The sequence below is a fragment of the Lactuca saligna genome, chromosome 4, assembly GCF_052625555.1.
Source record: "Lactuca saligna cultivar CGN05327 chromosome 4, ASM5262555v1, whole genome shotgun sequence".
In the NCBI taxonomy this organism is placed as follows: domain Eukaryota; kingdom Viridiplantae; phylum Streptophyta; class Magnoliopsida; order Asterales; family Asteraceae; genus Lactuca; species Lactuca saligna.
Genome location: NC_136420.1, coordinates 32,592,662 through 32,620,321, shown reverse-complemented (window position 1 = coordinate 32,620,321; position 27,660 = coordinate 32,592,662). Strand labels below are relative to the sequence as shown.

Genomic DNA, 27,660 nt, shown 5'->3' with positions numbered 1-27,660 from the left:
TAAGCCTATCCCATATCTCTTTTGTTGTGGTGCATGGACTTACCAAACGAAAAGTATCAGACTGCAAAGCGAATCTGATCATTCTCATGGCTTTAACATTACACAATAACTTGTCCTTCTCATATTGAGGAATTTTGTCCACATTTGTTAAAAGTTTATTGTACTCTTTTTGCATCTTTATTGTTCTATTTGTTCCAGAATGAACAAATGGACCCAAGGTTATTGCTTCCCATATTAGATAGCCATTGTCTTTATATCCAACCACATAATCTTCAAAATCATGCGTCCAAACTTTGTAATCTTGAGTGTATAGGATTGGAATCTTGGTTGTAGATCTAATGTTGTTGGAGATATTGATTGGATTGGTTTGAGAGTCATCGTGATACATGATGATATCTGCAAGAACCAGACTTGTAACGATTGAATTAAGGTTTTGTCAATAACAAGAAGTAACGTCAATAAAGATATGACGGCTCCTACAGATTCGATAAAAGCGGAAACCCTAAACAAATTCTTCCAACAGAAGAGATGCGTATGAATTACACATCCTCCCGCTCTGATACCAATTAATGAGAATTAACTATATATGATTGATAGATTCAACATATATCAAGAAACCGATAATAATCAATGACAAGCAATAAAACACACACATTAATCAAATGTATGTCGAATGATTAATATGCTCCACCTCAGAAGAATTCAATGTGAATCGTTACTGTAGAGGTGTGCTAGGGTTGCAATACTTGATATGAAAAAATAATCAAAAGCGTTAACTCTATAATGCATGCATGCACTATATATATATATATATATATATATATATATATATATATATATATATATATATAAGTAAACCCTAAAGCTAAACATGGTTGGATAGGCCCAAACCATGATTACAAAGTGGACTGAGCTACTAAGGCCTAATGACGCAACCCCTTTAACTCAATAACATCTTTTAAGCTCTTAATACCTAAAGACTAAACGTCCAACTCGAAGATCTTAATCTTGGGAAGGTCTTAACTAATAAAGTCGGCAACTTTAATCTTTTGCATGGCTTAATAGAGCCCAAAACCCAAACTCTAACTCTATAACACTCTTTAATAACCTCAAACTCTTACATGAATGAGAAATAACAACAAATACTTCATTTTTATTTATAATACAAGATCCTTAAAAACAACATAAAGTGAAAAACTTGAGCTCTAGAGTAGTTTCACTCACAAGAACCAACCTATGGGACCAAAAGCATGCAAACCTCAAAACTAATCAAGATCTAAGCCATAGAAGCATAAATGTAAGAGTTTTATACCTCCAGAAGCTTGCAAAGGTGATGAATGCCCTAGATCTACAAACTCAAGCCACAAAAATCTTCAACGAAAAGCTTTTACACCTTCAATATGTACCAAAAACACACAAAAGAGGATTACACAAACTAATCAAGGATTAGGGTTTCGAGATACTGGTTGGGGAGGATTGAGGTCGTATATGGGGATGCCTCAAGGGACTTAAGGTCCTTAAATAAGGGCTCAACCCTAATAAATAGGGGTTGGGATCTGCATGAGTACGTCATGCATACTCCTTACGTACGCCCGTCGTACTCAATGAAGACCGAGTCCACTTTAAGTGACCTACGCCTAGTGTATGCATCAGGTACGCCCTATGTAAGGACTGATTTTCAATAAATTAATATTTTTAAATGGAAATGAAAATACTTGGAAAAAAATGTTACAGAGGGTAAAGAACAGGAGGGAGAATAAATTGGAATAATTACCTTGTACGAAGGTCGTCTAGCATTTAAAGTGGTGAAGAAGTCTAATTGGAAGAACGATGGTGGGGATATCTTTTGAAGAAAGCAAAATGTGACGCCCATATCTCAGAAGAGCAACGAAAGCAGAATGAGATATTTTTGTTTATAGTCGAATGCTGGAAGTGGTGGTGGTGTGAATGTATATAGACTGAGAAAAAAAGATGAAGAAATTGAAAGACGTTGACCAGAAGTATTTGAGTCGGTTGCGGAAGATAGAAGACACCAATTTTATTTTTATTGATTATAGTGGGGTGAAATAAGAGAAAAACCAAAACTTTGCCACGTAAAAAGCATAGAAAATAGCATGAAGTAAATTCCCCAAACTATTAGGCTAAAACCGTCAATCCTTCAAATTATTAGGCTAATGAGAGTTGTATTAGAGTGACACATGTCAAATGGATATTAAAACTATTCATTTATTATAATAGGGATATATATCTATATATCTATCTCTCTCTCTCTCTCTATATATATATATATATATATATATATATATATATATATATATATATATACACTAGAAGAGTTTGAGGACCGTGCTAAGCACGACCCAAGGAGGGTACTTTGGGTATTTCTTTTACTGTTATCTAATGTATATTGTGCATATAACCAAAAAAGTGAAAGTATAATGCTATAAATGGGTGGATTATCAATGTACAATACACGAAAAAAAAAACATGCAAGTATGTTGTTATAATCAATAAATAAATGAAAGCCATTGCAATTACATGATATGATTTCACCTTATGGAAAACCTATCAACATCATTTGTAGTGGATATGGATATTGGGTCGTCATGGCTTTTTCCAATTGTTCCTTGGTTGCATATTGATCTTTATTGCTATCTCTACTACTTGATTCGACATGGCCTAATAGTACAAGTTTGAAGGATTTAAGATTTTGCTTTGGTGCATGGACTTACCAAACGAAAAGTATCAGACTGCAAAGCGAATCTGATCATTCTCATGGCTTTAACATTACACAATAACTTGTCCTTCTCATATTGAGGAATTTTGTCCACATTTGTTAAAAGTTTGTTGTACTCTTTTTGCATCTTTATTGTTCTATTTGTTCCAGAATGAACAAATGGACCCAAGGTTATTGCTTCCCATATTAGATAGCCATTGTCTTTATATCCAACCACATAATCTTCAAAATCATGCGTCCAAACTTCATAATCTTAAGTGTATAGGATTGGAATCCTGGTTGTAGATCTAATGTTGTTGGAGATATTGATTGGATTGGTTTGAGAGTCATCGTGATACATGATGATATCTACAAGAACCAGACTTGTAACGATTGAATTAGGGTTTTGTCAATAACAAGAAGTAACGTCAATAAAGATATGACGGCTCCTACAGATTCGATAAAAGCGGAAACCCTAAAAAAATTCTTCCAACAGAAGAGATGCGTATGAATTACACATCCTCCCGCTCTGATACCAATTGATGAGAATTAACTATATAAGATTGATGGATTCAACATATATCAAGAAAACGATAATAATCAATGACAAGCAATAAAACACACAGATTAATCAAACGTATGTCGAATGATTAATATGCTCCACCTCAGAAGAATTCAATGTGAATCGTTTCTGTAGATGTGTGCTAGGGTTACAATACTTTATATGGAAAAATAATCAAAAGCGTTAACTCTATAGTGCATGCATGCACTATATATATATATATATATATATATATATATATATATATATATATATATATATATATATATATATATATAAGTAAACCCTAAAGCTAAACATGGTTGGATAGGCCCAAACCATGAGTACAAAGTGGACTGAGCTACTAAGGCCTAATGACGCAACCCCTTTAACTCAATAACATCTTTTAAGCTCTTAATACCTAAAGACTAAACGCCCAACTCGAAGATCTTAATCTTGGGAAGGTCTTAACTAATAAAGTCGACAACTTTAATCTTTTGCATGGCTTAATAGAGCCCAAAACCCAAACTCTAACTCTATAACACTCTTTAATAACCTCAAACTCTTACATGAATGAGAAATAACAACAAATACTTCATTTTTATTTATAATACAAGATCCTTAAAAACAACATAAAGTGACAAACTTGAGCTCTAGAGTAGCTTTCACTCACAAGAACCAACCCATGGGACCAAAAGCATGCAAACCTCAAAACTAATCAAGATCTAAGCCATAGAAGCATAAATGTAAAACCTATCAACATCATTTGTAGTGGATATGGATATTGGGTGGTCATGGCTTTTTCCAGTTGTTCATTGGTTGCATATTGATCTTTATTGCTATCTCTACTACTTGATTCGACATGGCCTAAAAAAATTAGTACAAGTTTGAAGGATTTAAGATTTTAAAGCTTTTTTTTACATCCTGCAACTATCAGAGCATACTTAGTGTAATAGAATAGCTAAATGATTTATTATTTAATTGAATAAAAGTGATTCATTACACTATCTTGTTAACGGATAACTGATGACATCTTGTGAAGCAAAAATGAGGCATATATCCTATCTTGAATTCATTTTTATGAGTTGTTATTAATAATTGTATATGATATTTGTTTAGACATAACTCCGATTTTTTTAAAGGTTTACTTTGAACTATCAAGAGTATATGAAGACAACCCTGCCAAACAAAAATATTAGATAAAACACCAAGAATATATGGTTTTCTTTTAAACACTTTTGGTGATCAATATTTGCCAAAAAAAAGCACACTACTACTTTATTTGTAGACTGATTGTATTCTTTATAATGGCATGCTAAATTGTTAATCCAAGCCATAACATGACACATCTTGATGTTAGAATCAATATATACCAATCAAGATCAAACCAACCATAATAAATCATATAACAGAAAATAAAATAATATTATTATTTTTTCCTCTTAACCAAAATTAGCAAAATTTAAGAACGAACTTGACCTAAAAATGATATGTGAACATAAGGAAATTTGGAAAGTTACAATTATGCAAAATCTAAGATACTATTAGCATAAAACTATGTCTTTAAGTTTCATCTGAATTTTTACATGCAATGTTATACGTGTATGAGTAGTTTGGATACCCATGTTGAATCCCAAGCAAAATGAAAAATCCGAGACCTGCTATATGAGGTAAATTAGCAGAAGAACATCTCGTTATTACATCATTTCGCATGAAGAATCTAATAATTAACTACAAAATACTGATTTTTGGAAAGATATAAAAAATAAGAACATTCAGAAAAATGAACCTATTTATTTTCATATGTGTTTGTGTGTGTTTATCTATGTTAATGTAATATGAATTGCAAAAATGAGAAAATTACGAGATGGGTTGATTCTCATACATACTATAAAGCCATTTTCATAGCCTTCTTCAACCTAAACAACAACGTCCACAAAAAAAGTTATATATTAGTAACAAATATGTATAACAACATTTTTTAAAATAATTAGAGTGCATTCGGTGGAGGGAATAGGAGAAAATGTGGGTTTCACTTTGCTACCTCTGCATTTTGTCCCATTAATTAATCTGCGATTAAATTATGGTCATCAAAAACTACTTGTAAATCTATTTACACTTGTAGATGGCAACATGACATTAAAAGACCATTCAACAACACCTAAATTGAGAAAGCAAATTCCAAATAATAAGTGGATAAAATCCCATAATATTAAAGGCATTTCTCATGCTTTTATTCAACGGAAACAAGTTTGTCAAGCCCTAAATAATATCAGACAAATAATGACTGCAAGCAAAAAATCATAGGGATAAAAAAGAGGAATTTAATGAAATTTCAAAATGATGACATCCACAGTGCAGTGCAGAAGACACTAAAAAATACATTAACCATTACTCCATGCCTTCTGATTTGTAAGGAGAGACAGACAAAATCTCATCGATTGTCATATGGTCAAACCATTTTTGTCTAGATATGCAATCAAGAAGTTTACCATATGTGTAATGTTCTAATTTCTAATTAAGGAATTTACAAAGTATCACTCACAAGCAAATCATTATAAGTGAAATCTTCGATACACATGTAAACAAATGATCAGGACAGAAAGTATGAAAGTATCCCAAATAAACACTCAGAAATATTATGGTTGAATAATCAATTCAGATGTCTCTCAATCATTCCTAGCATCTAAATTTTTTATTAAACCTTTATTCACTTAAATTTGAACATCATACAACCTCAAATACATAAAACAAGTGAATATATTTTTAGATGAAAAGTAGGGAGGGTAATTAATTGATGATAGTGAGATGAAAAATTACCAATGGACACATTAAGGGTCAGTTACTAAGCCTGAGGTAGTCATTGTGAATGGTTGCTGAGGTAACCATCCATTGATAGTCAACTCATTACAATAACCCAACACGGCCAACCTGCCACAAATTTGACAATTGGCATATGATGTAAAAAATAACAATAATAATAAACAATTCATTCTCTATTTTGTCCTTACTGAGTCCTGATACCAAAAGGTTGACAACAAAAACATGAGATTAATGTTTTTGATAGAATTCATGTTTTCAATAAATAATGATATCTCCCTTTCTTGAAAGCTTATGGAGTTTCTGTTTTTATTGAATATAATCGTTGAGAGTTTTCTACTTCAAAACATCTTCAAGACGCACTGATCAATGTAAAAGATCAATTCAAACTCACATCTTTTTTACCGTGCTACTTAATTTTTTTTTTGCTTTTCTTTCTTTTTGATGACCCACTTATGAACGCAAAAGATCAATGCAAAGGCACATCTTAATTCCCAATTTTCAATTTAATAACCATGTAGACCTTGATTTCTTTTCTTGATTTCATCGGGTTCCATAACAATATGTAGATTAATCCAAGAATTTTTCAGGGGAGAGCCACTTTCACTATAGAAATAAAATCATAGATCGATTTCTGAAGGGAAGACATCAAGGGACAAAAGAAGAGAGAAAAAGAGAAGATACAATTGGAAACTCAATACCGAACAAAAGAATTAAAACCTTAGATGCAAATTTGAAAATCTATTTAATTTCTCGAATTAGGGCAAAATTTGAGGTTTTGTTAAAAAGCGAAAGAGACTACAGCAAAATTGGAACACAAATTAAAAAAAAAAAAACATACCTAAGAAACCAGAGCGTCTTCCAAACGGATGAGGCAAACCGATCCAAACGTTGAGGAACATGGCATCTTGGAAACGTAATAATATGCTATAGACGTGCCAGAGGAAAAGGGTTTATATAGAAAGTGAGGCATTGAAGGAGAAACGACGACGAGAATGATTGAATCGACCTAACGGTAAGTTGCGTCGTTCTGAAGGCGAATTATGGGGAGATATTAGAACAAAGTGAATTGGTTGTACACAACATCAGAAAGATTTACTCGACATTTGTGTACGTTGTGTCGTTCATAGAGTGGGGTACGTGGAGGAACTTTAACCCTATGAATATCATCTTGGCGGCACCAGAAGAAAAGGGCTTTCATATATATATATATATATATATATATATATATATATATATATATATATATATATATATATATATATATATATATATATATGTGTATATATATATATAGAGAGAGAGTTAGGTTCAAATGTTTTTAGCAACTATTGTATGTCTAAATGCACCAATGAGAATTCAAGAAATAATAAATAATTAAATAAATCATTAAAGGGTATTTTGGACCTTTTGTACTTTTATTTAAGGAAATTATTTAATTGAAATCATTCAATTAAGGAAATAAACTAATCATTTAATTAAGGAATTAAACTAAATATATTTAACCTAGATATGCTTGCGGCCGAACACTTCATCATCGACATCAACACCATCACCATCACCATCACCGATTCTACTTCTTCTACAATCGACGGATCCAAAGGGGAGCACATACTCTCGTCTCGCAATCGATGATGGATTCTGGGGTCAATGAGGCTGAAGAAGGGGATGCGGAGGAGCAGTGGCGCTGTTGTGGGGTCTATGAACACGAATGAGAAGCGAGGAGCAAACGGTGAGGAAATCCCGATGATTGCAGGTACTTGGATGGAGGTATCCTCCGGCAACCTCCTGTTCTTCTTTCTTTGGTCCGGTAATCCAACAGTTAGGGATATAACTGGAAATTATTTACCTCAATCGAGATTGATTTTATCTCGATTTTTTTTCAAGATCGAGATTATGTTCATCATCTTATTAAATTCGATATCTTCAATGGTTTATTTTTGTTCGATTGAAGAAATATTCTGATACAACTTGCACTTCACATTCATAAGTTGGATTTTGTTTCGAAAAAGTCAAAATTGGTGTTCATATTTCTAAATCGATAATGTAAATGTGTGTTTGTTTCTTGAATTCATGACTGGGAATGAATGCATGTGTGTTGATGATTCAATCAAAACTATTGAATTCTGTATACAATCACAACTCTTGAATTATGTAATGTATTCTATTAGAATTTATTTTATATAAATGTATTCTGTTAGAATGTTTGAGAATAATTGTCAACAACAAGTACATTCTGTCAGAATTTATAGTTTTTATTCTCTTAGAATGCATTGAATTTTTGAATTTTTGAATCTTGATTATGTTTTCTTTGTGGATTTAGGTTTTGAAGAAACTAACATTGATGTGGAGAAGGAAGAAAACATAGAGAATGAGAGTGTATTATACCAGAATATGTTATGTTACAATGTATAAAATGTTGCTAAAAAATAATATTCTATCAGAATAGATTAGTGTTTTTGTTAGATTGTGATGTTTTTTTTTCTTTTTTCTTTCAGAATGTTGTTATTATTCAATGAATCACAATCATACAATGTAATTATTTGGTATATTGTTAGTTCAAGAATTGATTTTGTGTATTCTTTTTAGAATGTATTTACTAGTTTATGGTTGACATTCTGTCATTCTGACAGAATAAAATCGAAAAATATATTTACTAGTTTATGGTTAACATTTTAACATCCTAACAGAATAAAATCGAATTTTTAATTTTGAATTAATTTAAAATATTCAGATTTTTAAAAATAAAGGAATTAATTATCTCTAAAAATCCGAAAATTTCCTTTTTTAATATAGGTTAATTGACTAAAATGCCCTTATGCTGAAATTTGTGTGATTATATGGTATATGTTATCCTATTTTACTATCATAGACCCTCAGATCATATGACCTTTGATTATATTCCATCCGATGGTCCAGATCTGTGCATTCTGGCACACAATAGTTACTAAAAACAAAATAACCTATATATATATATATATATATATATATATATATATATATATATATATATATATATATATATATATATATATATATATATATATATATATCCATTTGACATGTGTCACTCTAATACAACTCTTTATTAATATCATATTACATGTCAAAGAGATATATTAGGCAACACTTCAAAATTAAAATTTACTTTTTCTAATTATATGTTAAATTTGAAGTTATAATAACTTTAAAATTTTGATATATCGCATAATTAATGATTTCTTTAAAGTAATTGATAAATAATTTTTGAATTTTTATTATGAAAATTTAATTTATTTTGTAAAGGTGGTTCCCACGGGTATATATATATATATATATATATATATATATATATATATATATATATATATATATATATATATATATATATATAGGTTCAGGTTTATTTGAGACCATTCTAATTTTGTGAGACCGTGAGACCAAATCTAAAAATAATTTTAAAATACAAAATAAATGGAAAAATCCAAAAATTCTTTTTATTAAAATATTATTTTCGGAACTTGAATTAACTAAAAAAAATTTAAAAAAAATTTAAAAAATATAAAAAAAATTCCGTTTTTTTTTGAAAAATACGTGAAATATTCTAAATAGAATATTTCACTGACATATTCTAAAAAATAATTTTAAAATGCAAAATAAATGGAAAAATCTAAAAATTCTTTTTTTAAATATTATTTTCGGAACTTGAGTTAACTAAAAAAAAAATAATAATAATAAAAAATTCTTTTTTTTTGAAAAATACGTGAAATATTCTAAATAGAATATTACACTGTACATATTCTAAAAATAATTTTAAAATGCAAAATAAATGGAAAAATCAAAAAAAAAATTTAAATATTATTTTCGGAACATGAATTAACTAAAAAAATTAAAAAAAATAAAAAAAATAAAAAAATGCGTCTCACGGTCTCACAAAATATAGGTGGTCTCAAATGAACCTAACCCTATATATATATATATATATATATATATATATATATATATATATATATATATATATATATATATATATATATATATATATATAAAATAAGATTCTCTTTGTAATGTTTTTTAAATGTATGGAGTTTTTTTTTATCAAACGTGATTTTGAGGTTAAAGAATAATTTTTAGTGAGCTTTAAGCAAAATTGTACAATTTTGACTTTTGAGCATATGCCATGAATATAAGATAATCACTATTTATTCTTCTTCACAACATATTTATAATTTCTTTTAACTGTTTTTTCTCTTTTCCAATTTTACTTTTTGTATTAAGAGCTTGTAGTACGTACCTCCCATACTTTTTTTTTTTTTTGTATAAATCTTTTTTACTTTTTGTATTAAGAGCTTCTATACTCGTATAGTTTTGGGTTGAATTTTTTATTTATAATGTGAATATGATGATAACTAGACATATAGTTAAAGTATCAAGTTTAAAAAGGTGATCATACAATCTTTCAAACAAATCCAACATATTTCTCAATTCAAAACCCTAACATGTGTTAGTTTTCATTCGAAAATCTAATATCTGAAATCGAGAAAAAAAATAATAATAATCGTTTTACTCTTAATTCTTTGTAAACGAAACCAAAACAACAATTATTAGTTGAAGTATTTCAAGGTACTAAACTTACGTAGTGCACTAGTGCTTCATTTTGATTACTATCACATGATTTTATTAAAGCTCTTATTTTATTCATTTATTTTGAAAGAGGTGATTTATATTTTCGAAAAAAGATTAAAACGGTGAGTAGCGTAAATGAGGGAGGCGAGATCTGTTACAATTAAAGCAAACACAGGTGAAACCGCAGGGGTGGTATTAATCTCTCTCTCTCTCTCTCTCTCTCTCTCTCTCTCTCTCTCTCTCTCTCTCTCTCTCTGCCATGGATGCCATGGATGTCATAATCAAGCACATGATCCGAAAGAAGTTAACATAAAAAAGGAGAAGTCAAACAGCAAACTAAACATCACACCTCCACTTTAGTAAAAAAGAAAAAAACTACGAAGCGTATCCATGCTCATAATAACATTGTTTATTTTCAGCCTTGAGAAGTTGCTTCAAATTCGGTCAGATTCTTCTGACAGATTGTGATTATTAAGCATAATAATCAATTACAAGAAGCAACACCTGACATGTTCTCTGTTTTACGCTCTTTTCTTCATGATCAACTGTTTACTCAACCATATTCATCGATTCTTGGCTCAAGATCTTAGCGAATTTAAGGTATGTTCTCGATTACATCTGTTTTATTTTATATCAAGCAGCACTTCTGCGGTTTTGATTGGTTAGTCTCGGGAACTATGTCGTATTCCTGTTTTATTTCGAGAAAATTGGGGAACAAATGTTTAAAATGGATTCAATATGCTCTGTCATTTGCGAAAAGTGTTCTGTGTTGATTTCTGAAGTTAGTTAAAGGCCAAGTGATTCTCCATATCATTTTGATAGGAAAGAATTTGTGTTTTGGAACAGATGACAATTGACAATTATTGTGTGTTTGGTTAACGACTTCTTGTTATGAATGCAATTACTTGAATAGACGATCAAACACATAGATATGGCGATCACAATCCACAAAGACGTAGGGTTTAACCGCTCAAACCCTAACATAGTAAAATTGGCCATAAATACAATTCACTCAAATTTGTGAAAGAAGTTGCTTACTGCATTATGTTTTCTTTCACTATTTCATAGATTTTAGTATCGATTTTAAGATTTTCTAGTTGGAATTGACGTGAAGTTTGTTCTTATGATGGTTAGGCAGACATTACAAATCTGTTTGTACGTGCAATAAATTCCATCAAACTGCTTCCTGTTGTAATGGAGGACAAACGCTTGAACATCAATCAGCCACTTCTATCAGTGAGACGCCTCTCGCCAAAAGCAGCTTCACAGAAGAATGAGAATAGAAAATTCGGAAGTTACCTTCCAACTGTCCCCCCCATTGAACCTTTTAAAACCGAATTCAAGTTAGATCCATTGAAGAACACAGGAAGCATACCTTTTGTATGGGAACACAGTCCAGGAAGACCCAAAGACGATGAATCACATAATCAGATTCAACCCAAGGAATACCCTCTCGGTCTTCCAAAACTTCCTCCAGGCAGGATTTCAAAACCTAGAAAGAAAGATTCCGATAACATAACCCAAGATCATCTTCATCTTCATCTTCATACCAATCTTCCCAAAGATCGTTCGAGTTTACAGAGTGTTTTTCAAACAGAAGAAAAGAAATCCAGATTCGAAAGATCAAAATCAATGAAGAAAGAAATTAGGTCTGATTCCAGTGAAGGCGAAGACAACAACAATGAAACATTCATGGATGCACTTGATACACTTTCACGAGGCGATCAATCATCTTTCTATAACTGTAGCACAAGTGGTGTAAATGTAAATGTAAATGTAAATTCAACACATGATCAATCAGATGTGATGAACACCTCTGGGATTCTTCGATCAGATCCAAAACTTCGTGATTTCATGATGGGTCGTTTTATTCCAGCTGCAAAAGCAATGGCTTCAGAAACACAAACACCTCATCATCATCATCATCATCTCTATTCTTCCAGAAAACAAATCTTTAGAGACAACCACCCACGTGAAGTAAAGAAGCTAGCAAATATGGAGAACAAAAAGTTACAGCTTAGATATGGACCTATGTTTTTGCAGGATTCGAAAGAGGAGGAAGAAGATGATAGTTACCATGAATACTATGAACATGAGTATGAACATGAAAACTCATCGTTTAAATTTTGTGGATTGCTTCCACGTTTTTGCTCAAGGGGTTCTCTTAATCTTGTTGGGCCAGTTCCTGGAATTGGGATGAAGCCCATGAGGATAAGTAGAACTCATGCAAGCTCTAATTCTCTTGGTTCCTTCATAGAAATAGAGAAAAGATCGTTGACCAAATCCCATTTGGTCAAACACCATGATTCCATTGGCACTTCAAACCAGAAGAATCACAATTTCAATTACAATTACAATTACAATTACAATCACAATCACCCGAAGCTAGAAGGATCAAAACTGTACAATCGTCTTCAAGGATGTGGTTTTAGTGAATCTTCTGTTTCTGAAAACGAGTCAAGTAGTAGTTCTTCACAGAAGAAAAGGTTGAGCTTTAAGGAATTACTAAATGATAAAAACAACTTGAAGAATGAAAGAGTACGAGACAACCAAGATTCCATTATTGAGAAGACTCTTTATGTGGATACTGAGAATTCAATTCCATCCAATGTGAAACAAGAGAATACAGATACAGATACTCAAGGTCATGTGGAAACACAAACACAAACACAAGTGGTTGATCAAAGTCCAAAAGATTCTGAAGATTCTGCTTATGACACTCCTACACCTCCACCATTGCCAAAATCGCCCTCGGATTCCTGGCTTGGGCGTACATTGCCTTCTGTGTCATCGAATAATAAACAGACCACCATACGTTGGAATCCAAGATTCCGACCTTCCGACATGTTAGCTGCTGAGTCGGAATCGGATAAAACCCCACCATTACGGATTCCCAAGGTAATTTGATTTCCATTTAATTCTCTACTAATTGAGTTATATATAAAGTAATTAAAGTGCTACATGTTTTGTGTCTATTTCTCAGGGACCATTGCTGCCTATACCAGAAAGTTAAAGGTAGCCAGGTGGTTTTCAAGTTGTTACTTCTGTGCATATGTTTTGGGTGGTGAGTTCATTATATCAAAATATCAAAAGACTTGTTTTTTTTGGTTTGTTGGGGGTAAACTTGGTAATGATTGGTTGAATGTGGATAGTTTTGTTTTTTGGTGGGCATAAGTGAAAAAGAAAAAGAAAAAGAATAAAGAAATGTTGGTTGTAGAGTCTTTTTCAAAAGATATTGACGTATATAGTTCTTTAATGGATCACATGACATATATGATTTGCATCGAAGTTGGATGTTGGCCACGTTTCACTAAAAGATATTTTTGTTTGTGAAATGTGATGAAGCTTGATATGAATCATGAATGGTTTATCTCGTGTACTTGTATAAAAAAAACGTTTTAGATTTTTTCAAAAAAATAATGCTTGTTTTTGGAAATAATAAATATGCTTCTGAGTGTAAAGGGGAAAAAATAAATAAATAAATAAAAGAAACATCCAATAAATGTGTGTGTGCGCGTGTGAGAGAGATGACTTAGACCGACAAAATGTATGATTGTGAAAAATAGTGAAATTTACAAATTGAATGTAGACAAGTGTGACAATGAAGTTGCTTCTGTTTTATAAATGTATGATTGAAACAAATGGGAGGCCTACAAGTAGCTCAAAGGTAATATTAATAAATGATGCGACTCATGTGAGACAAAATGGCCACAAGCTCAAACTACTTAATATTTTGACATCTTCTGCAAGAAATTAAACACAATGCCCCACCCATATCATCACATCCTCAAGAGGTGCATGAATACAACTCATTAATCGTATGCCATATATATATGCAACGCCACGAACCAAAAACACTAGTCTAGCCCCTTGCTTTTCCAGTAAAGTAAAATAATGATTGGAAATTATTAGTATGTCCAAATTATACTCGCAACCAGTCCATCTTGACGAGGATGTCAAGTAAAGATTTGTCGGAAATTTTTCCTAAATAATGGCCAGAAAAAAATATTGTTGATCGTCACGCCACCACCGCCCACTTGGTGGCCACCATTAGGGTGGGCCGGCACTATTGTGGGCTAGATGTGAACAGAAAGACCGGTCTCAGGTCGGTCTTGAAAAAAGACAGAGACCGTACTCAAGTAATAACGTCCTAAAAGAATATTGGACCGGTTCGAGATTGCTCTAAAAAAAGACCTGAATCAAAGTTTTATGTACATATAAATTTAGTGCTAGTTACATATTTTTAATCACACATTACTCATCTTCTTTTTTTCTTTTATTAAATTTTAATTTACCATTTTTATTAAATTTTAATGTATCGTTTAGTGTTAATCATACATTTGTTAACGAAAAAAATCGAAACCGAAACAAAAAATATTGATAAATACCTAAAAAAGATAACAAAGCGTTCTGAGACCAATCCAAAAACAGAACAAACCGTTTGGGACCGATCCAAAACAGATCAAACTGAAAATGACCGGTCCGAATAAAATCATGCAAAAAAAGACCAACTCGAGATCGTTTGAGACCAATCCAAAAACAGAACAAACCATTCTAAGGCCGATCCTAAAAATACTAAATCATTTTGAGATCGATATGGGACAACAAAATACCAATATGCATCTTGGGCCATGAAAATGGAAGGGTGGTGCCTTGTTGTAGGTTTGGTTAACACTCACTTGTCTTGCTTTGTTGGGTTGTTGTTTGGTGTAATCTGGATGGTCTCATGCCCGACCCAATAGGGTGGGCAAGTTAGGCGACGGCCTTGGGCCTCATTACGAGTTGGGCCCCAAAATTAATTCTATTTCGTACTATATATATATATATATATATATATATATATATATATATATATATATATATATATATATATATAGTTTTTGTTAAAAAATTACAAATTATTTAGTAGCCGAGTGTGTTAGAGGTTTTTTAAGTAGACATCTTATCCTTTTAATGATAGATAAGTTTGATTCTTGTTATATAATGTTTTTGCTTTTTTACATCCTTTTTCTTTTATTTCTTTTTCATTTAGACTATTAAAAACTTATCAAATTAAAAAGAGACTATTGAATTGGAATTCAAATTACAAAAAGGGCCCTATGTTTTTTTTGTTATTCATAAATCATCCAAATTATAAAATTATCATTTACAATTTTTTGTTTTTTAACACATCATCCAAACATTTATTTCATTTGACATTTTAGTGTTTTTATGCTCAATTAGCATGTATGATTTTTTTCCGTTTAGTTATGGGAATTTCATCTTCTTTTGATATATAATAACTAATCTTTGTAGATTTGTTAACAAAAATCATATTAATATACCAGTTAGATATGACATTTTTAAGTTTAATTTTTATTTTACAATTTTCACCAACATATGATTTTTTTTTCTTTTTTACAAACAAACATTTTTTTTGTTTTTTTATTCCAAACACCAACCCGATGACGATTTTTCAAAATGGTTTGGTTGTTCGATAGTTTGGTTTTTTAATTTTGTTTTGTCATTGGTTTAACTGACATCTTTTAAATACCCTCTAATTTTTTTCGTTGTATTATCATTTGCGATTACTAAATTTTGAAGGGCTTTATTTTTTGTTTTTGCCCTGGGCCCCAAATCGACTTGGACCGGCCTTGGATGGTCTTGTTTGGTCTACTAGCAACACTTGGTCGATAAGCTATCATGGTTGTTGGGGCGAGGCAGCTGAGGCTTGGCTTGCTCAACCCAAATCATTGTTTGGTTCGATACTCATTGTTTGGTTCAATAGTCACTAGGGTTTCCATCTCACTTTTTCATTTTCTTTGTATTTTACAACTACAAAAAAAAAAAAAAAAAAGGAAATAAAACCCTAACTATTACGAACAGGACTCAAAAATGATCGGGCCAAATTACATCACAATAACATAATTAATTAAATCAACCAAAACAACACACGTTCATATGGACAATAGCAAAATATCATAATGTACCAATTTTAATGATTAACTCATTTATGTGATTAATAGCATAATAATAATTTACAAGTAAGTAAAGTTATAAAAACATTAATGGCTAAGAAAATCCAAATTTTCAGTTTAAATATTTGGATTATTACCATGACATGAACAATTGAAATAATTTAAACAATATAATCATATAGTCTAAAACTTTGCTTTAATAGGATTAGCTGATTAAAAAATAAAGAACCATGCATAATAGAACAAATAACAACTTTAAATTTTAAATCCCCAAAAACTTGTATTAAGTTGGAATTCAATATAACCTGAAACATTTCTTGCATATACATGTATTGTTTTAGTTGATACTTAACCCTAAACACAAATGGATGCTTTATCCAAGTCATATGATACTCGATCCTTGACATAATTGGATATTGAATCCAAATCATATGTACATACTCAATCATAGACATAAATTGGTGCTTTATCCAAGACATAAATTGGTGCTTTATCCAAGTCATAAGTGGATACGCAACACATATTTTGATACTCAATCTAAGTTAACTAAATATTGAATCTTATACATAAATTAATACTCACTCAACCCAAAACATAAATAGATACTCAATCATATTCATAAATGGATACTTAATACTATACATAAATGGATACTTAATCGAATTCACATCTTAAGTGGTGCACTTGACCATTATAATAAGGTCACAAGGTAAATAGTCCATTTTTCTTTTAAACTCATTATAAATATCACATCATTGATGTCCACTTATACTTTAACATTCACAAAGCAAAATGATATTACAATTACAACAAAGGAAACATTAGGTAAGTAAGATATACAAGTAACATATTTCATAAGTAATAAACTTACCTTAAAGATCTTCTTTACATGATCGACTAACACCTTAGAATGTCACTTGCTAACTTATAAAGCCATCATAATCAAACACAAGACCTATAAAAACCTTTACATGAGACATTCTAATCTTTTATTATAAAAGGGTTCGTGTAACTATACATTATTAATTATATAGCTATACGATAAAAATATAGTTGTATGATCCAGCGGTACACTTAATACATACAACCATACTAATTGAAGAGAATATTCTAAAAGCGTGTACAATTGTACAAAGTAAACAATAAAGCTTTTAACAAATCATGCAATAACACAATTTTGTGCATAATTGTAAACTCATACTTCTCTTTTACACATAGTGAACATATAAAGGTGTGAAACAACACACATAACAGTAGAAAATAAAGTATGTAAAATTCTCCTGAAAATCAAAGGTTTATTTGCCTATTTCAATCATCAAACACCTTTTTAGTGACTTGTTATTGGTTCACCTTTGTTATCAAATATTGTTACTATTTAAAGTAGAAACCACAACCCATTATATATTTTTTATTTCATAATTTATTGATTTTGACTATCAAAGTTAGTTCTTACCATTCACTTTATTGGGCTTTCAATACTATTTCAATGGACCATTGTTCACATGTGTGTCCAATTTGGTCACAATAAGTGCATTTCAAGTAAAAATGCACCATTTTGTATGATCCTTCGATGCCCAACAATTCTTTAACAAGATCGGTCGCTTATCTCACAACGGTTGTAATGTAAAAATGGACAATAACTGATTAATAACTTTATCTTTTTTTTTGGTGAAAGTTAGAATTTATGTGATTTGTGTTTTGGTATTTATCATTTCCATGTCTATTAAACATTTTAATGCACAATCTCATCCAAATTACAAAAATTCCTTCAATAAGGGTAATGGTCTTATGGTCATATCAGCAACCTTGAAGAATACAACATGTGTTCACACGAAGCGTCTTGAAAAGGAATTTGAATAGACGAGATAAATATTTAATTGTCAATAGATCTTTTGAAAAATGTTTTGCTTTTATAAAAGATTTGTGAAAACATGCTCTTAACAAATGGTTAACAGGACCTCAATTTCAAATTATCTCAAACACCAAGATGTTCATTACCGATAAACTCATATATATATATATTTAAGGCTTGTTATGATCATAAGATAATCGGATACTCAAAACCTTTGCTACTTATGTAAACTCTCTTGTTAATAGTACTCAATTCTAGTTAATAATAATGAGCTCTTTTAGATTGAAAGCTACAACTTTTAAAAAAAAAAAAAAAAAAAAACACTTATAACTACCTTTGTGAAAGATTCGAACCCAAATTGTTTGTTTGTCCTAAACCCTAAGGTCTCATTTTCCCTTTTTGGTCATTTGATTGAATTACCCTTTACTTTTTCTCTTTTTTCGTTTTTTATGTTTACCATGGGACCCCTCATTTTCCATAGAAGCCCGTGAAGCCCTCGTACTTTCTGTGTGAAATCATAATCAGTAATAATACCCTTCACCCTTGAGGAAAGCACTTTCTTCTCGGCTGTGCAGAATACAGAAGTAGGTAGAGAGTGATGGAAGGGATGTCTAGGTCGCCACCGGCTGGGAGTTACAGTAATGGCCACCACCACAAGCTGCTCGGCGGCGGCACCGCGCAAAGGGATCATTTCAGGTCCCGGAGGTCCCGTCAGAGCGGCGTGACTAGGGTTTCCAGTGGGCAGCAGGAGACAGAGGCGCCTCCCCCGTGTACAGATTTTGATAAGGCTTACTTTCAGTCTTACTCCCACGTCGGTATTCACGAAGAGATGATCAAGGTATTGCGAGAACTATCTCTTCGTTTTTGGAATCTAGTGTTGTTTCTCATACATACATCAGTCTGCATTGCGGATTTTTCATGTGTTTGTGTTATAATTTCGTTTCGCTCAATGATTGTGTCATCTTCTTTACAATTCCACATCCCTAATTTTCATTTTACCCATGGCGACTTGCACTTTTGGCCTAATTGGTTGATATCCCTAGTTACTTAGCTCTGAACACAAAGTCTCTGTGCGTACGCTACTCTCAAAGTTTCTGTTGTGAGATTTGTAGAATGTTCTGGAAAGGAACCAAGAAGTTTTGCCATGGACATGGTATATTATCTGGAATCTTATCACACTAGGGCTAACAATTGATTTTGTCTTGTCACTGCATAGTTCCATTTTTGATTCTTGAAGGAATAATTGATTTCTTTAACAAGTCTCTTTCTTTAGTATTTACATTTTCCACAGTTTTCTACTCCCACTTGATCTTTATTCTTTAAACTTTAGGGCTTTAGGCTAATTATTCTAGTTTTGCAGGATCGTGTGCGTACAGAAACTTACAAGACAGCCATTTTACAACATCAGAGTTATATACAAGGCAAAGTAAGAAAATATTTTCAATTACATATTCACATGTATATCAGTTTGTTTTGTTTTCTTTTTCGAATGTACTATATATATTTATCACAACTACATGTATCATGTATCATAGGTTGTTGTAGATGTTGGCTGTGGCACAGGCATCCTCTCAATATTCTGTGCTCAGGCAGGGGCAAAACGGGTAAGATTATTCAAGCAATACATAATGATTATATCCAACAATAGTATCACCAAAACTCTGTTAATCAAAAGTTTGACCCAAACGCCCTAAAGTCAACACTTTGATCTTTGGTGATTATAACAACTTGTAATGGAACCCACACTTGTTTAGTTATAAATTATAATATAAACCCTACAACATGCAGCATTAATCAACCAACATGAATATCTTCAAATATCCAAAACCCAAAGTCAACACTTTCCTATATCCAACACCTGTATTTCTTCCTTCTCTTCTGCAATTCCATGTTAGGAAATGAAACATTGAAACCTATCTTTCTTTCTATTTTGCTTGATACCATAAAAATGTTCAGCTTTTTTTGGTTTTAATCTGTTTGACATTATTCATATTCAAACTTCATCACGCCAGGTGTATGCAGTGGATGCCAGTGAGATAGCATTGCAGGTATATCTGTTAATGACATTTCCTCCATATTCAATCCATTTAGAAAACAATGGTCATAATAAATCTTAATGTTGTTTTTGTTTTGTTAAAAACTTTAGGCAAATGAAGTTGTCAAGGCAAATAACCTCTCTGACACAGTCATTGTTTTACATGGACGTGTTGAGGTACAAATACAATTTCCATAAACAATGTTCATAAAACAATCATCATGTTATTTAATCACATCATATTTTTTCTCTATACAGGATGTTCAAATTGATGAAGAGGTTGATGTTATAGTTTCAGAATGGATGGGTTATATGCTTCTTTACGAGGTAACTGTTTAATTTATATTTAAAAAAAAATCATTTTCTTTCTATATTTTTATATATTTTTTGTAGAGCATGCTTGGGAGTGTTATTGTTGCCAGAGACCGCTGGTTAAGACCTGGTGGCCTTATTCTTCCTTCAAATGCAGTGGTATATAACTATATCTATATATATGTAATTTCTTATTTATTTATTTTTATTGTCAACATTTAGTGTTTGTTAGATTATGAAAATTTAGTTATATTTTGTTGTGTTTGATTTCAGCTATACATGGCTCCTGTTACACATCCAGACAGATATGCTGAAAGTATTGATTTCTGGCGTAATGTCTATGGGATTGACAGTGAGTAGTGCATTTCACATGCATTCAGACATACTGAATGCATTCAGATACACTAATTATTAATTTATTTATTTGCAGTGTCCCCAATAATGCCATTGGCAAAACAATGTGCCTTTGAAGAACCATCTGTTGAGACCATCAGTGGAGAGAATGTCCTCACATGGCCACACGTGGTTAGTAAAAATAAAAATATAAAAAAATAAAAGAAGTTAAGAATATATATATATATATGAAAATTGTTGTTGCTGGAAACAAACAGGTAAAACACGTGGATTGCTATACAATCACACTTCAAGAATTGGAATCAGTTACCACAAACTTCAAGTTTCAATCCATGATGCGAGGTAAAACTTCATTTCAATTGCATCATGATTTATAATTTTATATAATTTAATAAAAGAAACTCATGTATTTCAGCTCCTTTTCATGGATTTGCATTTTGGTTTGATGTGGAGTTTTGTGGGCCCGCTGCTGAGAACGATGCACCATCATCAGAGTCAACAAAGTCAAACCCTAGAAGGAAGCGTGCAAATCCCAGTGAAGCACTTGTTCTTTCCACTGCACCTGAAGATCCACCCACACATTGGCAACAGGTAATATAAAAACTAATTCATTTTTTTTTTGTTTGATATTTGATTTGAATATATTAAAGGGTAATTATTTATTTATTTATTTATTTATATTGATATTGGCAGACAATGATATACTTCTATGATCCGATAGAGGTAGAGCAAGACCAGGTTATTGATGGGAAGGTTACATTAACACAAAGCAAAGAGAACGCGCGATTCATGAACATTCATCTTGAATACGCGTGAGTATCTTATTATTGATTGCCAAAATAGTTTCTAGAACCTTAAATTTTGCTAACATATAACAACCTAGTACTTATTTTGATCTTGTTGTCTTCTTGCAGCTCAGGTGGTCGTTCTTTTGTAAAAGAATGTGTATTGCGTTGACTATTTTTCATGTTGGTCAAATAGTAGTTTCTTTGGTTGAAGAAATAGTAGTGTTTGTTTTAGGTAGAAATGCTGTTGGGGTTGAGTTAAGTTTTAAGTTTGTTTATTTTTTTTATACTAAAAGTTGTAAAAGACACAAGAGAGATCTTCATATGGACATCTATCTCTATTATTCATACATTGATTGATGTTTATCAACTTGGATTTGAATTTGTTAACAAAATGTCAAAAATATTATGCTTCTAGTCATATATGTTGAGTTGTATTTTTTTTCATTTTGTTTTTAGTTAAATATGCGAATAGAAAATTTACAAAGTATTTTTACTTTTATGATCATATTTTATACATATATCTATCTAATTTTAATCAAATTGACTAATAGGTGTCATCTTATTACAATTTGATAGAAATAATGTTAGCACTTAGCCATCTCAACTATATAAATAATATAAAAGCAGAAACATGTGATGCGTATTACTTTTTGTTCGAATATGTACGTAAAGACATAAACATAAAAAGTTCTTCACTTGCAAAGGGCGGAAGTGGAAACATTTAGGAGTGGTTTGTATATATTTTCCTAAAAAGTCATGCCAAAATCAAAGATTTTATATTGTGATCGACAACAAATGGATTATAACTAGCAAAATATATTATCCATATTCATACCATGAGTTGTCTCATAAAACGTAAGATTCTACTTTTTATTAGATCTGCAATTAAAATTTATTTTTATAATTTTATTCATTAATAATCATTACAATGCCTACATGAAACATGATCTTGATTAACTTTAACTTTATGTGGGTCACACCTTCCCCTCCTATATCTCATGTCCTTCCAAGCTTTGCCAAAACGACATGATTTTAGATAATAATCAATACACCTAATTTGTATATTATAAAATTCCATTTTTCATAAATTATATTTATAAATAAAATGAAAGTAAACTTACATATCTTTATATATGGTTTACATATTGTTATAATAATAATAAATATTGAAGTAATTATAAAAAATGAATACTCAAAATTAAATGGCATTGACAAGCCCAAACGTTTGTAATTAAATGATGAATTGAATACGTGTAGTTGAGTGTCATATCAATGATTGACATCAATTTTTCCCAATTTAATCAAATCAAATCACCATAAAGAACCAACACATAATTTAACTAATTAACTTTTTTTTTTTTTTGTCAAAGTGTCAATTCCTTTTTTTCTTCCTCTCAAACATGTCCACATATCACATTATTCTAAGCACAAAAACAGGTAAACATTAATTTAAAACACCTCAACATAATAACACAACATCATATTTGAAGTGCATCTGCAATAGATCCAGCCAAACTCAAAACTTCAAAAGGAGCTTTGTTTGCAATCTCTTTAACAGTAACAGGACACGAATCTGTAATCCAAAAGTACGAAAACGCCCTCTTTGACTTCTCTAAACACACATACAAGTCAAACAGTCAAACCCCATTTTAATCCATTTAACATAAATTAAAGATGATCTTACTTACCATCCGTGTGAACAAATCTCCCCCATGATTTTTTAGGAAACACTGCATGAGTCACATAAGCACTCACCTTTGTTGCTCCATGAGCTGCCAAAACTTTCTGCATAACAATACCAACATTAAACACCCATAATAGCAATCTACTTTCTGAAACATTTTACACATAGTAAAAGTAAATTGCTTATGGAGTAAAGTAGGTTGCTATTACCTGACATTCAATCAGAGTACCTCCAGATTGCACCAAATCATCAACAATTACCACATGGCGACCTGAAGGATCACCCTCTTTCAACCTTACTATTCTTTTATCACCTTCACGAACTTTTGCACAAACCACCTGTCATTTGCCACATTATCACATACATTATATATTTATGTAAAAAGATTTTCAATTTCCTCACTCTTTCAAGAAAAATAAACTCACAGTAGGGAAATGATCCAACTGTTTGTGGAATCGCTTCCAAGCTCCATCATCTGGAAAGGCGATCACAATCTGAATATTCATTCAATAGATTTTATTATTACAACATAAAAGATTATGTATCTGTTTCTTTTTGACTTGATGCATAAAGAACGACTTAACAGATATCAGATAGAAGTGCTAACATTTTGAGCATCAGGAAGTTGGTGAAGACGTTGTTTCAAAAGGGGCATCCCAGTTTCAAAACAAGGCAAAACATGATCCCCAAAGTAAAATCTTTCCTGCAAAGATAGATAGAATTAGAAACCATAATATACAGATTAATACATTAAGGACTTGAATTGAAGCAATGTTTATTAAGAAACAGAAACAGACCTGTAAAGCGTGGATGTCATAAATAACTAAGCTTGTGGGACCACCTCTTGATACAGGAATATTTGATAAGATTCTTGCCATGGTGAATGCAGTTGCTACATCTCCTTCTTCTTCCATTCTTTCAAAGGAGCCAGTTGGAAAGAAAGGTAACACCAATGTGAAAGAAGCAACAAAAAGCCGTGGGAGTGCAAATATAACAGATAGCTGCTCAAATATGACAGCTGGGGAGCTGAAACATGCAAGAAAAGCAACATGCTGCCCTCTGATTTCTTGCGCATTGTTTATAAATAAGTTAGGAAACCCGTCATCAAAGCTCCTACAAAACAAATCACAAAACGGAAACTCGATAATATTATGATCAAAAGAGAATGAGGGAAGAAACACACAGGCGCTTTGTAGTTTAGGGTTTTCATTTATATACCCCCACCAATGTACTCTCCAGTTTCAGTATTGTAGATTAACCCTAACTCTCTACGACATGTCTATATAACAATCTTGTTCTAGTAGCAGTCTTCACTGAACCAGTGAAGCTTAAAGCAATCTCAATGTGTTATATTCTTACTATCAAAGCTGAAAGCATGCTCATTGAAAAACAATTTTGATCTAGAGGGGTGAGAGCAAACCTCCAATTGATGGACTGGAGTTGAATAAGGTCCGATTGAGCGGAAATTTTGCGAGCAAGTTCTTCGGATTCCACGCAGTAGAAGAGGAGCACTTCCTTTTTGTAGGGTTTCTCCATTTTCGCAGACTAAACTTTAAAAAAAATGGCTGCTGCAGACACCCTTTATCGAGAGACCAATGTGGAAGAAATTTAAAATCTAAGTTAACCTTTTTTTTTTTGGAATCGAATCGGTTAGATGCGGATTATGCTCTAAATGGGTTTTACCCGTAACAAAGTAAAGTGATAGTCAAATATAGTCGGTCCAAATTTATACTTTCTATGTGTTCAGAAGCAACCAATATTTATCGAAGCTCAAAACCCTTTTCCGAGTGAAATTTAAAGGAAAGAAAAGAAAAGAAGAGAAATGTAGAGAGAAAAGAAAATAATGGAAAGGAAAGTAAAGTGTATTTTTCTGTTCCCGAGTTCGAGAGAAAGGAAAGAAAAAAATTTTTTTGTGTTCCCGAGTTGGAAGGAAAAGAAATGAAAACTAAACATGGACAACTATACCCTTGTCACATTTTTCCATAATTTCAAATATATACCACACAATTATTTTGAAAACAAAATTATGCCTAAATTATTTTTCTTTAATTATTTTTTTACATGATTATTTATATAAAAATCGTTAATGCATAATTCATTATTAATCACAATTTTAGTATATTCTTCATTTATATAACTTTTTCAAACAAAATCAATATAAAGGGTAAAAGAAGTAAATAAACCAAAACCAAAATAACATAAATGTATGAATAATCAAACAAATTCATAAGAAACCAATTTAAACTCAATGCAAGCATAATCAAACAAATTCCAATGTATGAACTCAAACCAAAAACCAAAAAGTATGAAGTCAAACTGATAAAAAATCAAAAAAACTACCATCCTAAGTAAGTCATTTACTTGCCCCCATCATTTTTTTCAGCAAACTTTTTCGTATTTTAAATGGAACTTTAAATAATGTCCCCGCATCAAATTGATTTCGCGACAAAAACATGAGAGCTTTTGCTAATTCATCTGGTTCCAAATCCATTGGCTCTAACTGTTTATAAATTTCATCACAAGTATAAACCCGATGATGAGAGTTTTCGAAGATTTTGTTACCCTCCCTCATAGCAGAAGCCACATCTTTAACTGCACTCATAATAACCTTTTCAAACGATTCAGGTTCAACTTCAGGTTCATCTTCATCTTCGATTTCATGTTTCCTTTTTTTACTTTTGTACTTCTTAGAACTTGAATTTTGCACCGGTGAAAAGCATGTAGGAGATAACACTTGAATATCATCAAGACCATCGTCATCATCATCATTATTTTTTGTTGTTTCTCAAGTGTTATGTCATTGCTTGCTAGTAACTGATCCACTTCGTCAATTGTTTCTACTTTGATATCCTTAGTCTTGTTCAATCGAGCATTCTTCTATTTCGGGGTTTCAGCATTCACCCCTGAAGCCCTATCTTTCGCAAACAAAGCTATCATTTCGTTGTAGTTTGGTATTTTTTTGGACTTCAATGAAATTGCCTCTAGCTTTGACTGTAACACACAGTCCCAAATAGAATTACTGTTAAGAAAAATAACATAAATGTATACAAACTAAGTAACATAAAATAAAAGAAACTTACATTAATTAGGTTGGCCCACACTTCTTTGTCCGCTTCAATTAGTTGTGTTTCAGAATTCCAACCGAACCCACTCAATGAAGTTCTGCGGAACATGTCATACCATTGCGAGAAACTTGATTTTAAAGTTTTCAAACAATTCTTTAAATGACTTTTTGTTAAACTTTTCCCAAACTTTTCATTAAGCTCTTCCACCATGTTAGAGTACGCTTGTGGGATGAAACTCCCACTAATCCTTAATCATTTCTCATCTTGTGTGATCATAGATTGAATAAAACAATAATCCATCCAATCTGTCCATTTTATGTGTTCTTTCTTAGTAACTTGTTCTTCCTTCATCATTTTGACTTGCATAACATCATAAATAAACAAACCAAGCATTGATAACATAAAAAAGACATACTTAGAGGATGTACAAATAATGAGTAAATAACATGTCCAAAAGATAAATAACACAAATAAAGTCAAAACACTAAGGATTCATACAAAATCAAGTCAAACACAAAACATCCATACAAAATCAAATTGAAATGATATAATAAAAACTAGTAGCTACATTGACATATCTATCTCATGGTTTCGATTTGGCAAGTAATCAGTCCACATTTGATTTGCAATTAAGTTCCTCATTCGCTCTGCCGCAGCATTACTCTCACTTGTCTCTCTTATATTATGGCGCATTTCCTCTCTTGGTTCATTTAACATCTCCTGTAGGACCTCATCTTCAAGATTTTTTGTCTCGATCTTCTTCTAACAAAGAGTTATGTAAAATACAACATGCCAAGAAAATGTCTGACTATGTTTCACAAGAATAAAAAGGTTCTTGTGTACTTCTAATGATAGGAAACCCTCTCTTTAGAACACCAAATGCCCGTTCTATAACATTACGTAATGAAGCATGGCGGAGATTAAACAACTC

The 27,660-nt window shown here is 31.6% G+C and overlaps 3 protein-coding genes, 1 long non-coding RNA gene and 1 pseudogene across 7 annotated transcripts; 2 read left to right on the top strand and 3 right to left on the bottom strand.

Moving 5' to 3' along the window:
- Positions 1-4,718: 4,718 nt before the first annotated feature.
- On the bottom strand, positions 4,719-7,247 carry LOC145041528 (uncharacterized). Of its 3 annotated transcripts, none has more exons than XR_013680261.1 (3): positions 6,919-7,247; positions 6,078-6,188; positions 4,719-5,327 (listed from the first exon to the last, which is right to left on the bottom strand). It is a non-coding gene; the product is annotated as an uncharacterized LOC145041528 (long non-coding RNA). The 3 variants fall into 3 exon arrangements; XR_013680260.1 differs by having other exon boundaries at positions 4,719-5,176; XR_013680259.1 differs by having other exon boundaries at positions 4,719-6,188.
- Positions 7,248-10,834: 3,587 nt separating this feature from the next.
- Positions 10,835-14,038, top strand: LOC145041527 (uncharacterized). Of its 2 annotated transcripts, none has more exons than XM_078989639.1 (3): positions 10,835-11,282; positions 11,821-13,580; positions 13,666-14,038. In XM_078989639.1, the coding sequence occupies exons 2-3, from the start codon at positions 11,877-11,879 to the stop codon at positions 13,693-13,695; spliced, it is 1,734 nt and encodes a 577-aa protein (XP_078845765.1). In that variant the 5' UTR covers positions 10,835-11,282; positions 11,821-11,876; the 3' UTR covers positions 13,696-14,038. The 2 variants fall into 2 exon arrangements, with proteins under 2 accessions (XP_078845765.1, XP_078845764.1); XM_078989638.1 differs by having other exon boundaries at positions 11,817-13,580.
- Positions 14,039-18,989: 4,951 nt separating this feature from the next.
- Positions 18,990-22,359, top strand: PRMT6 (protein arginine methyltransferase 6). Its single transcript, XM_078989637.1, has 13 exons — positions 18,990-19,329; positions 19,852-19,917; positions 20,027-20,095; positions 20,504-20,539; positions 20,638-20,703; positions 20,785-20,853; positions 20,920-20,997; positions 21,112-21,190; positions 21,269-21,363; positions 21,450-21,534; positions 21,608-21,783; positions 21,886-22,004; positions 22,107-22,359. Exons 1-13 carry the CDS (start codon positions 19,090-19,092, stop codon positions 22,147-22,149), a joined length of 1,221 nt encoding a protein of 406 aa, XP_078845763.1. The 5' UTR covers positions 18,990-19,089; the 3' UTR covers positions 22,150-22,359.
- Positions 22,360-23,315: 956 nt separating this feature from the next.
- Positions 23,316-25,282, bottom strand: LOC145041524 (ribose-phosphate pyrophosphokinase 4-like). The gene is made up of 7 exons (XM_078989636.1): positions 25,085-25,282; positions 24,462-24,777; positions 24,272-24,367; positions 24,090-24,158; positions 23,874-24,002; positions 23,669-23,765; positions 23,316-23,592 (listed from the first exon to the last, which is right to left on the bottom strand). Exons 1-7 carry the CDS (start codon positions 25,198-25,200, stop codon positions 23,459-23,461), a joined length of 957 nt encoding a protein of 318 aa, XP_078845762.1. The 5' UTR covers positions 25,201-25,282; the 3' UTR covers positions 23,316-23,458.
- Positions 25,283-26,017: 735 nt separating this feature from the next.
- On the bottom strand, positions 26,018-26,939 carry LOC145039451 (uncharacterized; annotated as a pseudogene).
- Between the last annotated feature and the right edge of the window lie 721 nt (positions 26,940-27,660).

Excerpts from the sequence above, each read along its gene's own strand:
- LOC145041527 (XM_078989638.1), top strand. The coding sequence starts at position 11,220 with ATGATCAACTGTTTACTCAACCATATTCATCGATTCTTGGCTCAAGAT. Across the intron at positions 11,283-11,816 it reads AAGATCTTAGCGAATTTAAG|GCAGACATTACAAATCTGTT; the intron begins GTATGTTCTCGA and ends TATGATGGTTAG. Across the intron at positions 13,581-13,665 it reads CACCATTACGGATTCCCAAG|GGACCATTGCTGCCTATACC; the intron begins GTAATTTGATTT and ends TCTATTTCTCAG.
- PRMT6 (XM_078989637.1), top strand. The coding sequence starts at position 19,090 with ATGGAAGGGATGTCTAGGTCGCCACCGGCTGGGAGTTACAGTAATGGC. Across the intron at positions 20,704-20,784 it reads TTTTACATGGACGTGTTGAG|GATGTTCAAATTGATGAAGA; the intron begins GTACAAATACAA and ends TTCTCTATACAG. Across the intron at positions 21,535-21,607 it reads GTTTCAATCCATGATGCGAG|CTCCTTTTCATGGATTTGCA; the intron begins GTAAAACTTCAT and ends CATGTATTTCAG.
- LOC145041524 (XM_078989636.1), bottom strand. The coding sequence starts at position 25,200 with ATGGAGAAACCCTACAAAAAGGAAGTGCTCCTCTTCTACTGCGTGGAA. Across the intron at positions 24,368-24,461 it reads ATGACATCCACGCTTTACAG|GAAAGATTTTACTTTGGGGA; the intron begins GTCTGTTTCTGT and ends CTATCTTTGCAG. Across the intron at positions 24,159-24,271 it reads AACTTCCTGATGCTCAAAAT|ATTGTGATCGCCTTTCCAGA; the intron begins GTTAGCACTTCT and ends ATGAATATTCAG.